Source organism: Petromyzon marinus, unplaced genomic scaffold (assembly GCF_048934315.1).
Source record: "Petromyzon marinus isolate PM22_M1 ecotype Great Lakes invasive population unplaced genomic scaffold, UKy_Petmar_22M1.pri1.0 PM_G_Scaffold_3, whole genome shotgun sequence".
Classification (NCBI taxonomy): domain Eukaryota; kingdom Metazoa; phylum Chordata; class Hyperoartia; order Petromyzontiformes; family Petromyzontidae; genus Petromyzon; species Petromyzon marinus.
Window position 1 is genome coordinate 5,305,001 of NW_027422872.1, and position 18,046 is coordinate 5,323,046.

General features: G+C 49.1%; 1 protein-coding gene across 3 annotated transcripts in view; it reads left to right on the plus strand.

Moving 5' to 3' along the window:
* LOC142915350 (uncharacterized) overlaps positions 1-5,338 on the plus strand; it is a 17,672-nt gene extending 12,334 nt beyond the window's left edge. Inside the window, exons 8-10 of one of the 3 annotated variants that reach the window (XM_076061186.1) lie at positions 1,649-1,952; positions 3,118-3,187; positions 5,242-5,338. In XM_076061186.1, coding sequence (XP_075917301.1) covers positions 1,649-1,952; positions 3,118-3,166 — 353 coding nt within the window. In that variant the 3' untranslated portion in view covers positions 3,167-3,187; positions 5,242-5,338. Of the gene's footprint in view, positions 1-1,648; positions 1,953-3,117; positions 3,188-5,241 lie in introns of those variants that run through there. The other 2 variants (XM_076061187.1, XM_076061188.1) reach the window with 2 other exon arrangements.
* Positions 5,339-18,046: the final 12,708 nt, after the last annotated feature.

Sequence of the window (18,046 nt, forward strand, 5' to 3'; positions counted from 1 at the left end):
CCCTCAGCATTTCGCTTGGGAGATCATCTCTGCCCGCTGCCTTTCCTGGTCTCAGACTCCGGATCGCCTTCAGTACTTTCTCAACAGATGGCACCTCAGCCAGCCACTCACAGGGGGTGACTTCTTTCAATACTTGAGGCACCGCAGCCTCAGCAGGGTCATCCTCACTTTGTGCCACGATGTTTTCCTGGCTGAGGGATTTTCCCTCCCCCAGGACCTCACAGAAATGCTCAGCAAATCTGCAAACCTGTTCCTGGGGGTCGGAGATTGCGTCACCGTTTTTTCCCCTAATGATGGTAATAGGTGTGGCGCTGCAGATTACTTTTTTGATGGAGTTAAATAGAGATTTGTGATCACGGGCCACTGAGGCAGACTCCATCTCCTCAGCAACCCGTGACCACCACCCATCCTTGCAGCGCCTCACGGCTTTCCGAACCTCCGAGCGAAGGCTGCGGTAAGCCTCCTCATTCTCTGACGTGGGATTCTGTAGCCGATGACAATGGGCCTGTCGCTTTTTCTCAACCATCCTGAACACCTCCTCTGTCAGCCAGGGTCTCTGGGGAGGTCTGGACCGCGTACCCAAAGCAGCCATTGCAGCTGCATGAGTCACAGTCCTAAACCTCGCCCATTTACCCTCGACATCAGGAGGAGTCAGGGACGTTGTCAATCTCAGCCGCAAGCGATGATGAAATTCTCGCTTGCAACTTTCATCAGATAACTGAGACCAGGCCACTTTAGGTTGGAATGGGGTCCTGGGTGTACACCCTCCACCGGAGTGGAAGAATGGCAGGCGCATCTTACAGATGACTAGTCGATGGTCAGAGGGCAGATCAGCTCCACGGTAAGTCCTGGTGTCAAGGACATGGGCTCGTATCCGCTGGTCCGTCACTATGTAGTCCAGCAGATGTTCTTGCTTGGACCCGGCATGCATCCATGATGTTGTGTGGATGCGCTGATGCCGGAACAGCGTGCTGGTAATTACAAGACACAGACACACACAGATACACACAGACACAGACACACAGATATACACAGACACACACACACAGATATACACAGACACACACACAGACAGATACACACAGACACACACACACAGATACACACATACACAGACACACACAGATATATACCGACACACACACACAGATACACACAGACACACAGATATACACAGACACACACAGATATACACAGACACACGCACACAGATATACACAGACACACACACAAATATACACAGACACAGACACACATATACACACAGATACACACACACAGATATACACAGACACAGACACACACAGATACACACACACAGATACACACAGACACACACACAGATATACACAGACACACAGACACACACACAGATATACACAGACACACACACACAGATACACACAGACACACACACACACAGATATACACAGACTGTCTCTGTCTCTCTGTCTGCCTCTGTCTCTCTCTCTCTGTCTGTGTCTCTGTCTCTCTTTGTCTGTCTGTGTCTCTGTCTCTCTGTCTGTGTCTCTGTCTCTCTGTCTGTCTCTCTGTCTCTCTGTCTGTGTCTCTGTCTCTCCGTGTTTCTGTCTCTCTCTCTGTCTCCCCGTAACTCCCCGTATCTCCCCGTGTCTTCCCGCTCTCATAGTCAACACCACCAACACCACCACCACTCCCACCACCACCCCCACTCACCACCAACACCACCACCACTCCTACCACCACCCCCCCCACCACCACCACCCCCACCACCTCCTCCACCACCCCCACCACCACCACCCCCACCACCCCCACCACCCCCACCACCACCCCCACCACCACCTCCTCCTCCTCCGTGCGCTTGATGTTGACGCTGATGGTGATGCTGATGGTGGCGGTGGCGGCGCCGTTTCTGGCGCCCTTCCTGCTGGGCACCGCGTGGGGCATTTGGAGCGCCGCCGGCAAGCGTCCCGGTGAGGGCGGTGGTGGTGGTGGTGGGGGTGGTGGGGGTGGTGGTGGTGGTGGGGGTGATGGTGGTGGTGGTGGCGGTGGGGGTGGTGGTGGTGGTGGGGGTGGTGGTGGTGGTGGTGGCGGTCTGCCGAGATGTTGACTGCCTCGCGGGGCACGCGGGAGGTCTCGCTGCTACGGTATGGACACAACATTGCCGTTGTGTCCACAGTAGGGCTCGTTGTGTTACATGGCGTGAATATCTCAACGCTTTGTCATTAAAGCCTTCACCACCTGACACAGCCAATTAGTTACTAGTTTATAGTGTAGTGTGTAGTGTAGTGTGTTGTGTATTTGTATAGTGTAGTGTATAGTGTAGTTTATAGTGTAGTGTATAGTGTAGTGTATAGTGTAGTGTATAGTAGTGTATAGTGTAGGTATAGTAGTGTATAGTGTAGTGTATAGTGTAGTGTATAGTATAGTGTAGTGTATAGTGTAGTGTATAAGTGTAGTGTAGTGTATAGTAGTGTATAGTGTAGTGTTTAGTAGTGTATAGTGTAGTGTATAGTGTAGTGTATATTAGTGTATAGTGTAGTGTATAGTGTAGTGTATAGTAGTGTATAGTGTAGTGTGTGGTGTAGTGTATAGCATAGTGTAGTGTATAGTGTAGTGTATAGTGTGTGTAAAGTGTAGTGTGTAGTGTGTAGTGCAGTGTATAGTGTAGTGTAAAGTGTAGTGTATAGTGTAGTGTATAGTGTAGTGTATAGTGTAGTGTAAAGTGTAGTGTAGTGTGTAGTGCAGTGTATAGTGTAGTGTAAAGTGTAGTGTATGGTGTAGTGTATAGTGTAGTGTATAGTGTAGTGTATAGTAGTGTAGTGTATAGTGGTGTAAAGTGTAGTGTATAGTGTAGTGTGTAGTGCAGTGTATAGTGTAGTGTATAGTGTAGTGTATAGTAGTGTATAGTGTAGTGTTTAGTGTAGTGTATAGTGTAGTGTATAGTAGTGTATAGTGTAGTGTATAGCGTACTGTATAGTGTAGTGTATAGTGTAGTGTATAGTGTAATGTATAGTGTAGTGTATAGTGTAGTGTATAGTGTAGTGTATAGTGTAGTGTATAGTGTAGTGTATAGTGTAGTGTATAGTAGTGTATAGTGTAGTGTATAGTATAGTGTAAAGTTGTTGTTGTTTGTAGGAGGAGGAGGCACCCAGAGCCTGGACCACGAGAAGCTGCAGATGAGTGATGGTGTCAATGTCGTGTGCAGGTAACCATCACCATCACCACCATCACCACCATCACCACCATCACCATCATCACCACCACCACCACCATCACCACCATCACCACCACCATCACCACCATCACCACCATCACCACCACCACCATCACCACCACCACCATCACCACCATCACCACCACTATCACCACCACCACCATCACCACCACCAGCATCACCACCATCACCACCACCATCACCACCATCACCACCATCACCTCCACCATCACCACCAGCACCACCACCACCATCACCACCATCACCACCACCATCACCACCATCACCACCACCACCACCATCATCACCATCACCACCACCATCATCACCATCACCACCACCATCACCACTATCATCATCACCACCACCATCACCACCACTACCACCATCACCACCACCATCACCACCACCACCGTCACCACCATCACCACCACCACCGCCACCACCACCACCATCACCACCATCACCACCACCATCACCACCACCACCATCACCACCATCACCATCATCACCACCACCATCATCACCATCACCACCACCATCACCACTATCATCACCACCACCATCACCACCACTACCACCATCACCACCACCATCACCACCACCACCGTCACCACCATCACCACCACCACCGCCTTCACCACCACCATCACCACCATCACCACCACCATCACCACCACAACCACCATCACCACCACCACCATCACCACCACCATCACCACCACCATCACTACCACCATCACCACCATCACCACCACCATCACCACCATCACCACCACCATCACCACCATCACCACCACCATCACCACCATCACCACCACTACCACCATCACCACCACTACCACCACCATCACCACCATCACCACCATCACCACCACTACCACCATCACCACCATCACCACCATCACCACCACCATCACCACCATCACCACCACCATCACCACCATCACCACTACCACCATCACCACCATCACCACCATCACCACCACTACCACCAGCACCACCATCACCACCACCACCATCACCACCATCACCACCATCACCATCACCACCATCACCACCATCACCACCACCATCACCACCACCATCACCACCACCACCAGGTATGTAGAAGGGATCAACGATGAATCGATCTGAAATCGAAATCGCAATTTGAACAATGCGATGAGCAAATCGCAAAGGCTGTGATTCTGTGCGTGTCTTTATTTATTTCACTTAACAATTGTTCTATGTTTGATTGTTCTATTTCATAATTGTTTTTTTACCCTTTTATCTGGCAACAAAAGTGACACATTTTTTACAAGGAGTCATGTTGACATTGACCACAATACCTGCGGTCGGAACGCAAACACAAAACAACAACTCGGATAATGTATTGGCACTGTCCTTGAAATTTATTGGTCCACACCCGAGACGGCTTTCTTTAGAGCCTCGTCTCACGTTGGTGTTGGACCAGAAGACGCCAAAAGGCGCATAACTCAAAGACAATGCACCATCAGAGTATGAGAGCTCGGGGTAAAGCATTTACACCATTGGAAACCTCATTTGCCAGTAACAAAATATGATGATTGGTTTTTTACCCTTTTTACATTATCAGAGTTGTTTTGTGTTTGCGTTCCGACCGCAGGTATTGTGGTCAATGTAAACATGACTACTTGTAAAAAAGGTGTCAGTTTTGTTGCCAGATAAAAGGGTAAAAAAACAATCATCGTATTTTGTTACTGGCAAATGAGGTTTCCAATGATGTTCTTTTTCAAATAGAACATTTTAATAAATACACGCTGGAAGCAATTCAAGTTCTCATTCTTGCATTAGAATATATCCAGAGCAGCTAATATTGTGGTGGTATCACGTGGCAATGACTCCATCACGTGTTTTACATCGATTACACAGTGAATATTGAATCGGAGCTTGACTCAATGTATTTTTATCGCAAATCAAATCGCAATCGATCTGTCAGAGAAATGTCACTTGGATATCTTCCCCAAGTGGCTGAGCCCCAGTACGGAGTCTGACTCCTCGCTCACTGTCCTCACTTCTTACAGTGACTTGGACAGCAGCCTGCTGGCCGGGGGTCGCCTTGACGACAACTACGACGGTGATGGTGGTGATGGTGGTGGTGGTTATGGTGGTGATGGTGGTGGTGGTGATGGTGGTGATGGTGGTTATGGTGGTGATGGTGGTGGTGGTGATGGTGGTGATGGTGGTGGTGATGGTGGTGGTGATGGTGGTGGTGGTGGTGATGGTGGTGATGGTGGTGGTGATGGTGGTGGTGGTGATGTTGGTGATGGTGGTGATGGTGGTGGTGATGGTGGTGGTGATGGTGGTGGTTATGGTGGTGATGGTGGTGGTGATGGTGGTGATGGTGGTGGTGATGGTGGTGGTGATGGTGGTGGTAGTGATGGTGGTGGTAGTGATGGTGGTGGTGGTGGTGATGGTGATGGTGGTGATGGTGGTGGTGATGGTGGTGATGGTGGTGATGGTGGTGGTGATGGTGGTGGTGGTGGTGATGGTGGTGGTGATGGTGGTGATGGTAGTGGTGGTGATGGTGATGGTGGTGATGTTGGTGATGGTGGTGATGGTGGTGGTGATGGTGGTGATGGTGGTGATGGTGGTGATGGTGGTGGTGATGGTGGTGGTGGTGGTGATGGTGGTGGTGATGGTGGTGATGGTAGTGGTGGTGATGGTGATGGTGGTGATGTTGGTGATGGTGGTGATGGTGGTGGTGATGGTGGTGGTGATGGTGGTGGTGGTGGTGGTGATGGTGGTGGTGATGGTGGTGGTGATGGTGGTGGTGGTGGTGATGGTGGTGATGGTGGTGGTGATGGTGGTGGTGGTGATGGTGGTGGTGGTGGTGGTGGTGATAGTGATGGTGGTGGTGGTGATGGTGGTGATGGTGGTGGTGATGTTGGTGATGGTGGTGATGGTGATGGTGGTGATGGTGGTGGTGGTGGTGATGGTGGTGGCGATGATGATGATGGTGATGGTGGTGATGGTGGTGATGGTGGTGGTAGTGATGGTGGTGGTAGTGATGGTGGTGGTGGTGGTGATGGTGATGGTGGTGATGGTGGTGGTGATGGTGGTGATGGTGGTGATGGTGGTGGTGATGGTGGTGGTGGTGGTGATGGTGGTGGTGATGGTGGTGATGGTAGTGGTGGTGATGGTTATGGTGGTGATGTTGGTGATGGTGGTGATGGTGGTGGTGATGGTGGTGGTGATGGTGGTGGTGGTGGTGATGGTGGTGGTGATGGTGGTGGTGATGGTGGTGGTGATGGTGGTGATGGTGGTGGTGATGGTGGTGGTGGTGATGGTGGTCGTGGTGATGGTGGTGGTGGTGGTGGTGGTGATAGTGATGGTGGTGGTGGTGGTGATGGTGATGGTGGTGATGGTGGTGGTGATGGTGGTGATGGTGATGGTGGTGATGGTGATGGTGGTGATGGTGGTGGTGGTGATGGTGATGGTGGTGGCGATGATGATGATGGTGATGGTGGTGATGGTGGTGATGGTGGTGGCGACGATGGTGATGGTGGTGATGATGGTGGTGGTGGCGACGATGCTGATGGTGGTCGCGATGGTGATGATGGTGGTGGCGACGATGGTGATGGTGGCGACGATGATGGCGATGGTGATGGTGGCAAGTATGATGATAATGGTGAAGATGATGATGGTGGTGATGGTGGCAAGGATGATGATGGCGACGATAGTGATGGTGGCGACGATGGTGATGATGGTGAGGATGGTGGTGATGGTGGCGACGACGATGACGATGGTGATGGTGGAAAGGATGATGATGGTGGTGGCGATGGTAGTGATGATGATGGTGGTGGCGGTAGTGATGATGGTGGTGATGGTGGCAAGGATGCACCGTGGGGATGATGGAGCAGCACGTGGAGTTGGAGGAGGTGGAGGAGGTCTCAGTGGAGGAGGTGGAGGAGGTCTCAGTGGAGGAGGTGGTGGAGGTCTCAGTGGAGGAGGTGGAGGAGGTCTCAGTGGAGGAGGAGGTGGAGGAGGTCTCAGTGGAGGTGGTGGAGGAGGTCTCAGTGGAGGTGGAGGAGGTCTCAGTGGAGGAGTTGGAGTAGGTCTAAGTGGAGGTGGAGGGGGTCTCAGTGGAGGTGGAGGAGGTCTCAGTGGAGGAGGTGGAGGAGGTCTAAGTGGAGGAGTTGGAGGAGGTCTCCGTGGAGGAGGTCTCAGTGGAGGTGGAGGAGGTCTCAGTGGAGGAGGTGGAGGAGGTCTCAGTGGAGGTGGAGGAGGTCTCAGTGGAGGAGGTGGAGGAGGTCTCAGTGGAGGTGGAGGAGGTGGTCTCAGTGGAGGAGTAGGTGGAGGAGGTCTCAGTGGAGGAGGAGGTGGAGGAGGAGGAGGAGGAGGTAGAGGTGGAGGTGTAGGAGGAGGTGTAAGAAGTGTAGGAGGAGGAGTAATAATAAGAGGAGTAGGTGGAGTCTGTTGGGGACAGCCCCTGGTTGATGTTTCTCTCTCTGCTCCCTCAGTCTCACACCGCTCCCTCAGTCTCACACCGCTGGCGAGGCCTCAGGCTTCGTGTGTGTGCAGCGCGTGCAAGGCCGCCGCTGCCGCAGCCACCACCGTCATGTTGTTGATGTTATTGTTGATGTTATTGTAGGGGCATAGCACCGTGTTGATGTTGTTGTTGATGTTATTGTTGTTATTGTAGGGGCATAGCACTGTGTTGATGTTATTGTTGATGTTATTGTTGATGTTATTGTTGTTGATGTTATTGTTGTTGATGTTATTGTAGGGGCACAGCGCCGCCTGCTGATGGAAGAGGGTAACTTCGGTGCATCACGTGGTGCACCACGTGAGACATCACGTGGTGCACCACGTGATGTCTGGAATCCTCCGTCGTGGCTGTTCAAGTTCGTCATCGTCGTCATTGTCATCGTCGTCATTATCATCGTCGTCATTGTCATCGTCATCATCGTCGTCATTGTCATCATCGTCGTCATTGTCATCGTCGTCGTCATCGTCGTCATCATCGTCGTCATCGTCGTCGTCATCATCATCGTCGTCGTAATCGTCGTCATCGTCGTCATCATCATCGTCGTCATCATCATCATCGTCGTCATCATCGTCGTCATCATCGTCGTCGTCTTCACCACCCCGGGGTGCCGCTAGTGAGACGGCGCTGGCGACTGCTCTTACTGAGCAACAGACGGTGCCACTACTTGTGGTGAGGGTCAAAGTGCGTCCGCCCACGTAGGGCGGCGGTGTTCACGTTGTTGTTGTTGCTCTACGTCACTACAACTTGTTGTTGTTGCTCTACGTCACTACAACTTGTTGTTGTTGCTCTACGTCACTACAACTTGTTGTTGTTGTTGCTCTACGTCACTACAACTTGTTGTTGTTGTTGCTGAATAAAGAAGCCCCTACAAGTATTGCCGACTCCCCAACTGCGTCACTACAACTTGTTGTTGACTTAAAGCTTTCGCGAGTGCAGGAATTCATATTCTTTGGGGGACTTTCTATAAAGTCACGTGGGATATGTTCAGAAATAATCAAATAAACAAAGAAAACTACGACATCTCGATCGCAATGCAGGCGACCGTCATCAGGAGGGGAAGAAGTGGGGCAATCGCTAAAGGCAAAGAAGAAGAAGAAGCTGTTTTAAAGGATTAAAACGGGCGCAGCTCCAGCGTCCTGGATCACAAGCGGAGATGTTCACGTGAACTGGGAGAATCGACAGAAGGGTGGAGAAATTAACAACTTGCGGTGATGTTCACGTGAACTGGGAGAATCGAGAGAAGGGTGGACGCATGAGCCGTGGAGAAATTAACAACTTGCGGTGATGTTCACGTGAACTGGGAGAATCGAGAGAAGGGTGGACGCACGAGCCGTGGAGAAATTAACAACTTGCGGTGATGTTCACGTGAACTGGGAGAATCGAGAGAAGGGTGGACGCACGAGCCGTGGAGAAATTAACAACTTGCGGTGGGCCCAATGCACAGGGCGACACCGCGGGAACTGGAATTGATGGTCCCATCTTTAGTAAAATAAAACGAACATTGGGAGGTGACAGGATGGACACATCACAGCCAGTTACGACAAACTGGTCCATGACGTCCTTCCAATGATTGCTGAGTCTGTACCCATCCTCTCGGTTCAAATTGTGTCTGTGGATGGCCTCAATAACGAATCTTTGCTGATAGCCAGTGGGCTTACAAAGTAACGTCGTCTTAGAGAAATCTATTTCGCGTGAGCCAACCGCATTAAAACAATGATCAGCCACGGCCGAGGTGTTGATCCTTCCGTGTTTCAAATCCGCCTTCTGCTCATGAACACGGCCCGAGAAGTGTCGCTTAAATTTAGATTTAAAGCTTTCGTGACTGCAGTAATTCAATTCTTAGCTCTTTCGGTAAAGTCACGTTGAAGGGAAACAATAAAATAATAAAATATATATAAAACAATAAAAATTATCACGACGTTTCGACCAGTTCACGTGGTCGTTTGTGTTATGGTCGAAACGTCGTGAGAATTTTTATTGTTTTATATATTTTATTATTTTATTGTTTCCCTTCAACGTGACTTTAGCGAAAGAGCTAAGAATAAGTGTCGCTTAGTTTCCCCAATGTAACTGCTGCCGCAGACACAGCTTGTGTTTGTAGACGCCGGGGTATTGCACGTCAGGGATCAACATCCTTCGCAGATGGGATTAGCTCACGGATTTTACGCACTGTTAAATCGAGCCTGGATCTTGTGTGTTTGCTCAGGATTTTTGAAGTATTTTTGATGACCCCTGCTAATGTATGACAAGGTGATGGTTTTGATTGGGTCCTCAGATGGTTCTTTCCCAACGGTTGGGGTGATAGCTTTACGGATTGTGTGGTCCGAATATCCATTCGTCTTGAGAGCTTGGTGCAAGTGTTTCAGTTTTTCAGTTTCTTTATTTTGGTATAGCCCTGTGAGCCATTCGGCTCTTGAATCGGGTGCAACCACAACAAACAAAAAAAACAAAAATACGAACAAGAAAACATCTTAAAGTGATTCATCTTCTTTGGTTCTTTCGGTAAAGTCACGTAGAATGATAATAAAATAATAAATTGATAAAATAAAATAACACAATAATATTCTCAATAATAATATTCTCAATATTATTGTGTTATTTTATTTTATCAATTTATTATTTTATTCTCATTCTACGTGGTGACTTTACCGAAAGAACCAAAGAAGATGAATCCTTGCAGTCACAAAAGCTTTAAATCGAAATAAAATCTTAAAGTGACTATGTGTGACTGTGCAAACAGAAAATCCAGGAAAAAAACAGCAAAATATTCCTGAAAAAAGCACCGTGCACCAACGCTGTGTGCAAAAAATCCCAGTGGGATGCAAGTCAAACAACAACAACCACAAGAAAACTTAGATTAAGGCCATCAGTCTAACTCCGTACTACAACAAAACAAACATGTCCAAACCAAAAAACTTTTCCAAATCACCAAAAAATAAAGCCATTATTGCAACGTAACAGTGATCACAGGGACTGTGACCGAATTTGTACAATAAACTACATAAATAACAACATGTAACACCAAATCCTAGAGCCATAGCTGGCTGCATGAGTTACTCCACAACAACAGAAGCATCGGTCGGAGTATCACATTTTTCAATGCACCTTTAAGATCAGCACGCTGGCTAGGTGATGATGGTTGGATGATACATCGAGCTCCATGGTGTAGAGACTCTTCCCCATCTTATCCCCCTCTCGTCCGTCTACGTGTGGAGGGAGTGGTGTTGGATGGAGGGGGGAGGGAGGGGAGGTGAACGCCTTGGCAAACCTTCACTGAGCGTCTCTTCTGGCTGGGTTCATCATTAATTGTGGTTCTTCGCTCTGGCTGGGTTCATCATTAATTGTGGTCCTTCTCTCTGGCTGGGTTTATCATTAATTGTGGTCCTTCTCTCTGGCTGGGTTCATCATTAATTGTGGTCCTTCTCTCTGGCTGGGTTTATCATTAATTGTGGTCCTTCTCTCTGGCTGGGTTCATCATTAATTGTGGTCCTTCTCTCTGGCTGGGTTCATCATTAATTGGGGTCCTTCTCTCTGGCTGGGTTCATCATTAATTGGGGTCCTTCGCTCTGACTGGGTTCATCACAGTGTCACTGTGTGTCACTGTGTGTCACACTGTGTCACACTGTGTCACAGTGTTACAGTGTTACACTGTGACACTGTGTCACTGTGTAACACTTACACTGTAACACTGTAACACACAGTGTGACACTGTGTGACACACTGTGTGTCACACTGTGTCACACTGTGTAACACTGTGTCACTGTAACACACTGTGTGACATACACACTGTGACACACACAGTGTGTCACAGTGTGTATCTGGTGAGTCTATGGGTCTCTGTGTGCTGAGTCTGAGTCTGTGTGATGAGTCTATGTATCTCTGTGTGGTGAGTCTATGGGTCTCTGTGTGCTGAGTCTATGAGTCTCTGCGTGTGCTGTGAAGAAGGGCCTTTGCTCGAAACGTCGCCTATTATGTTTTTTTAGGTCTCCAAGTTATTGACGAATGTGCCGCGTTTTATTGCTGTTTGTGCACCACTGCGAACGCGGAATCTCAAAAGTATTTGTTACGTTGGAGCTGGAGCACACTTTGATGAGGTCATCACGTTTGAGCTCGCGAGTGACTTCGACACGTGAATAATATTGCTTCGCGTGATGACGTCATCTTGCGATACACTAGCGGTCATGCTCGCGTGATGACGTCACGGGGCAGGAGCCCCTAGTCGCGCATGCGCAGTGAGGACTCCCTTCTTTCCGCCACAGCCGCCCGCCATGGTGGGTTTCTACGTCCGCGGCCATCCGAGGCTTCGTGATCCGCGTTCATCCTTGGCCATGGAGCTCTCCTCGCGGGAACTCGCGTGCTCAGAATGTCGCCGCCGCCTTGCTTCGTGACTGTGTGCAGCTATTTATTATCGGAGTGTCCTGGTTTTAGCAACTTCGGTGTTGGCTTAGATTCGAGGGCGGCAGGCCCCCTGGCTTCGCGGCCATTGAACGTCAACTTGTTGAGGCCTCGCCTGTGGTCCAATGGACGCGTTGATAAATAGTTATACTCGTTATAGTTACACGCTGTTTAGTTACCGATTACGTTCTGCGCTGCGTTATTCATTGGTGCGAGTTTTATATGTGCGTTGTTTTCGCCGTGGTCTATCCACTGTTAGATGAAAGCAGTCAGCCTCTTTTTAACGACCTTGCGACTCGCCTGTTTGTGTTGCGCGGCGAAACGATTGATGGTGACAGACGCCTTCGCTGGGTTGCGAGTGTGGCTTAGACGGCCACGGTGTCGATCTATTTCGTCGGTTGGACGAGCATGTATTCAACCCGCCACCGAGCTCGCGCAAGTAGCCGGTTTGGCTGCAGGTTGCACCGCAAGTGATGGCGTCTTAAGAAACCGCCTGTCCAGCAGCTGTGGACAGAAAACGCCATAAGCATCATATAGGCCGCGGGACTCGGTTGGGGATCGGTGCAGTAGTACTACCCTTGTATGGTGCTTGTGATGCCTCGACACCTTCCAACTTGGTGTGGGAGAGTAGCAGCAGCACGAGACGTGCGTGTTGGCGCGGTCATTCTCTCATCCAGCAGTGGATTGACCTGAGGACTGTTGGCGTCCTAAACCTGCTTGGAGAGTTGCCGCAGGTTTCCCTTCAAAAATATTCCTCGCTGGGTTCTTGATTGGTTTTATGTGCACATGGCTCAACACACAGAACCAGGCATCTGAATAATATATTTAACGTTTTTGTGCGGATTTAAATAATTTCCCGAGTGTTGACAATGTTTCATCTCCGTACAGGTCTTCTTGGATTAGATCACGTAAATATGCAAATGTGTCGTTAAACCTGCCACCGGCCGATTAGTAAGTTTTGTCACGTAATCAGAACATGCCAATTCGTTACTAGTACGGCACAAATCTGGCTGTCGCCTGATGAAGCTAGGTGTAATTACTGGCGAAACGTCGTACTCAGATTGTAAATGTTGTGGCTTGGCTCTCCAACACTGATGTGCTGTACTAGTATACTACACAATACACTACACTATACAATACACTAGTGCTGTACTAGTAACGAATTGGCATGTTCAGTTTACGTGACAACCCTTACTAGTTGGCTGTGTCGGGTGGTGGCGGGTTTTATCGACACTTTATATATTTACGCTATCTAACCCCAAAAACTCTACTATGGATGATAGTGGTCGCGGAAGCCTACGTGTTAAACTGAATGTTTAATCTGCAATGCAGTAAATTGCCGATGTGTAGGGTATTCCACGCCACCAGACCTTAATGTTTACTGTTGTACGTAAACCGTTCTGGTGGTGTTGTTCGTTAAACTATCCTTTAGCCTTTGTCTACTGCGACCTATTCGATTTTGCCCAACCTCTTCGTGCTGAAAGCGTGCCATAGGTAATTGTAGACTTATGGGTGGCAATTGTTCTTATAAGGGCGAGTAAAATATAAACTTGAATATTGTTTTGTTTGGGAAGTCTGTCGTAATGTGACCTTGGTGCGAAGCATCTGAGCGGATATAAAACGCTGCTTGTCCAGGAAAATTACGTTTTGTGTGGTCTTTGCCTTCGGCTCTCTTTCTCCGTTAGGCAAAGCGCACGGAGAAGGTTGGCATTGTGGGCAAGTATGGCACGCGGTACGGCGCGTCCCTGCGTAAGATGGTGAAGAAAATCGAGATCAGCCAGCACGCCAAGTACACGTGCTCCTTCTGCGGCAAGGTGAGGGGCGCCAACCCACATGGCAATAGGGGCACGTCTGGGCGTTATCCGGTGGCTCGCGCTGGTTGGGTCAAGTTGTGAGTGCCAGCCTGCAAAGGTCAAGATTGCAATTGGGTGGTGGTCGTCACCGGCAATGGTTGCCTCAATAGGTTTTTTTTTGCGAATAAAATTGGGCCTGGACTACTGTCCTTGCAGTTGCAGGGCAGAAAAAGCAGTCTCAGGTACGACTGCCTCGACCCTTAAACCGACTACAATAACAGGTCATCGGCTAATAAAGCAAGACTTTAAAGGACCGATACAAAGTTAAACGTCGTTACCCCAAGGAGTGGCAGTGGCTGTTTCTGTCTGGGTAAATGGGATATGGCTTCTTTCAATTTTAATTTCAGACGTTACACGTGACTAACCCAGGGTTTTGTCGCCTGTGTACACCGATCACTGTTCATTAAACACTCTTCTAGACATTCTCATTTGCTAGACACAACTCCCATCGCTTCCTCTGCCCTACCAATTTGCCGTGGTTGCTCATGATAAATGCCCTACCAGTGAAGATTTCCATCCACAATTCCCATAAATTGCCCTCGTGTTGTCCTTAACAAATTGGGGTCCTCGTGTCTTAGTACACGCACACGTGTTGTGCTCACGCTTGTTAATCCGAATCAGAATCAGAAAGGGTTTTATTCGCCATGAAAGTTCACACCGACACGGAATTTACTTTGGCAGGATGGTGCATACATTCAACATATAGGAATCTAAAATCCTAAATAAGTTTTAAACAAGTCTGACTATAATAATAAGGGTTAAAAGTCTAACTAACACCAAGGGGCTGAAGTATATAAAATTGAATAAATATCGAATATAAAATAGCTTTAAGATATAATTAAAAAAAAATACAAATAGGTTAACATAGTTAACATCGGCAAGGTTTCATTATATAGATAAAATGTTAAAATCAGTGTAAGCCCTTGGCCTTGTTTAACAGGCCAGCAGCAGATGGGAAGAAAATGTTTTTATGGCGTGAGGTTTTGGTCCTGATGGACCAAAGCCTTCTGCCGGAGGGGAGTAGCTGAAACAGAGAGTGTCCAGGGTGGGAGGAATCGGCCATAATCTTTCTCGCTCGCCTCATGGTCCTTGTCGTGTGCAGGTCCTCGAGGGTTGGTAGATTGCAGGCAATTACCTTCTCAGCAGTGTGGATAATACGCTGCAGTCTGCTCTTGTCCTTGGCAGTGGCAGCAGCGTACCAGACGGTTATGGAGGAGGTGAGGATGGATGCAATGATCGCTGTATAGAATTGCACCATCATTGTCTTTGGCAGATTGAATTTCTTCAGCTGCCGTAGAAAGTACATCCTCTGTTGAGCTCTCTTGGTGAGGGAGCTGATGTTCAGTTCCCACTTGAGGTCCTGGGAGAGAATAGTGCCCAGGAAGCGGAAGGACTCTACAATTTTGACTGGGGAGTCTAACAGGGTGATGGGGGTGAGGGGGGCTGTATTCTTCCTGAAGTCCACAACCATCTCAACTGTCTTTAGAGCATTTAGCTCTAAGTTGTTCTGGCTACACCAGGTCACCAGGTTGTCAGCTTTCCACCTATAGTCAGACTCATCCCCACCGGAGATCAGCCCAATGAGGGTGGTGTCGTCCGCAAACTTCAAGAGTTTGACGGACAGATGATTGGAGGTGCAGCTGTTGGTATACAGGGAGAAGAGCAGTGGGGAAAGGACGCAGCCCTGAGGAGTTCCGGTGCTGATGGACCTGGAGTCAGAGATTTGTGTTCCCAGCTTAACGCACTGCTTCCTGTCAGACAGGAAGTCTTTGATCCATTTACAGGTGGTGTAGGGCACGTTCAACTGGAAGAGCTTGTCCTGAAGCAGGGCAGGGATGATGGTGTTCAAGGCAGAGCTGAAGTCCACAAACAGGATCCTGGCGTAGGATGCTGGGGCGTCCAGATGCTGTAGGGTGAAGTGGAGGGCCACGTTAACTGCGTCGTCCACAGACCTGTTGGCTCTGTAGGCAAACTGAAGGGGGTCCAGGAGAGGATCTGTGATGGCTTTGAGGTGTGCCAGTACCAGGCACTCAAAAGACCTCATTACCACAGATGTAAGGGCGACCGGTCTGTAATAATTTAGTCCTGTTGGCCTTAGCTTTTTGGGCACAGGGATGATGGTGGAGGACTTGAGACAGGCTGGTACATGGCATGTCTCCAGGAAGGTGTTAAATATGTTGGTGAACACTGGAGACAGCTGGTCAGCGCAGTGCCTGAGGGTGGCTGGAGAGACAGAGTCCGACCCGGCTGTTTTGCGTGGATTCTGCCTCTTGAAAAGTCTATTAACTTCTCCCTCCTGAAAGGAGAGAATCGTCTCTGTAGTATGGGTGGGGGGTGGGGCCTCTTGGGTGGGAAGGGGTGGTTCAGGACAGTCCAATTGTCTTTCAAATCTACAGTAGAACTCGTTCACGTCGTTGGCTAGGCGGGAGTCGTTAGTGGTGTGGGGGGCTCTGGGTTTGTAGTTGGTGATCTGCCTGAGTCCTCTCCAGACAGAAGCAGCGTCGCTAGTATAGAACTGGTGTTTTAGTCTCTCTGAGTACAGTCGTTTAGCCTCTCTCACCGCTTTGCTAAACCTGTTCTTCGACTCATTGAATCTGTCTCTATCCCCACTCCTAAACGCTTCCTCCTTCTCCAACCTCAACCTTCTGAGCTTTGCTGAGAACCAGGGCTTATTGTTAAAGTTCACCCTGGTACGTGTTGGGATACAGCAGTCCTCACAGAAGCTGATGTAGGACGTCACAGCCTCTGTGAGTTCATCCAGACTATTGGTAGCAGTCGTGAACATATCCCAGTCAGTACAGTCTAAGCACGCCCGCAAATCTTCCACAGCCTCACTGGTCCACTGTTTAGATGTCCTCACAGCAGGTTTACAGAGTTTTAGTTTCTGCCTGTATGCAGGAATCAGGTGGACCATGGCATGGTCAGAGTGTCCTAGTGCTGCTCGGGGGATGGCGTGATAGGCTCTACTGACTGTAGTGTAGCAGTGATCCAGAGTGTTCCCTTCTCTGGTTGGGCATTTAATGAATTGTATGTATTTGGGGAGTTCGTGGCTGAGATTACCTTTGTTAAAGTCGCCAAGTACGATAACCAACGAATCTGGATTTGCTCGCTCCACACTCAGAATCTGATCGACGAGCATGCGTTGGGCCTCTTTAACCTGAGGACAAGGCGGCAAATAAACTCCGACCAAAATGAGCGACGCGAACTCGCGAGGCGAGTAAAACGGTTTACAGGTTATAAAAATTGATTCAAGGAGTGGAGAACAATGTTGCAGAATCACTGTGACATCTAAACACCAGCCACTGTTAATGTAAAAACAAATACCACCGCCTTTCGTCTTGCCGGAGAGTGCTATGTCACGATCTGATCTTACAAGATGGAATCCTGCTAGTTGTAGCGAAGTGTCCGGAATCAAATCACACAGCCATGTTTCCGTGAAGCACAAAACAGAAGCTGAAAGAAAGTCTTTGTTTTTTACCATCAGTAGCTGAAGTTCATCCATTTTGTTGTACAGCGAACGTACGTTGGAGAGGAAAAAGCTCGGAAGCACTGTTCGGATCCCGCGTCTGCGTAGCCGTACTAGAGCCCCCGACCGTTTACCCCTTGGGCGGCGTTTCGCTGCTTGAGCAAAGCCTAGCACGGCATTGACTAGAATGCCTACTAATTCTGCCGCTGGAAGCAGAAAAGTAGGAATTAAATGCACAGGAGTTGTTTCCCTGATATTTAAAAGTTTGTCTCTTGTTAGAGAACTCCGAAAATCTTGGCAAAACACTGAATTGACAGACAAAACAAGACAAAACAGGGCACACCGACCGGTTGAGGCTACCATCATCGGCGCCATCTTCGCACCAGCACGGGTGTGCTGAACAGCAGGACTCTCTCACCAGCACTGGTGTGTTGAACAGTAGGCTCCTCTCACCAGCACGGGTGTGATGAACAGTAGGCCTCTCTCACCAGCACGGGAGTGGTGAACAGCAGGCCTCTCACCAACACGGGTGTGATGAACAGCACGCCCCTCTCACCAGCACGGGTGTGATGAATAGTAGGCCCCTCTCGCCAGCACTGGTGTGATGAACAGTAGGCCTCTCT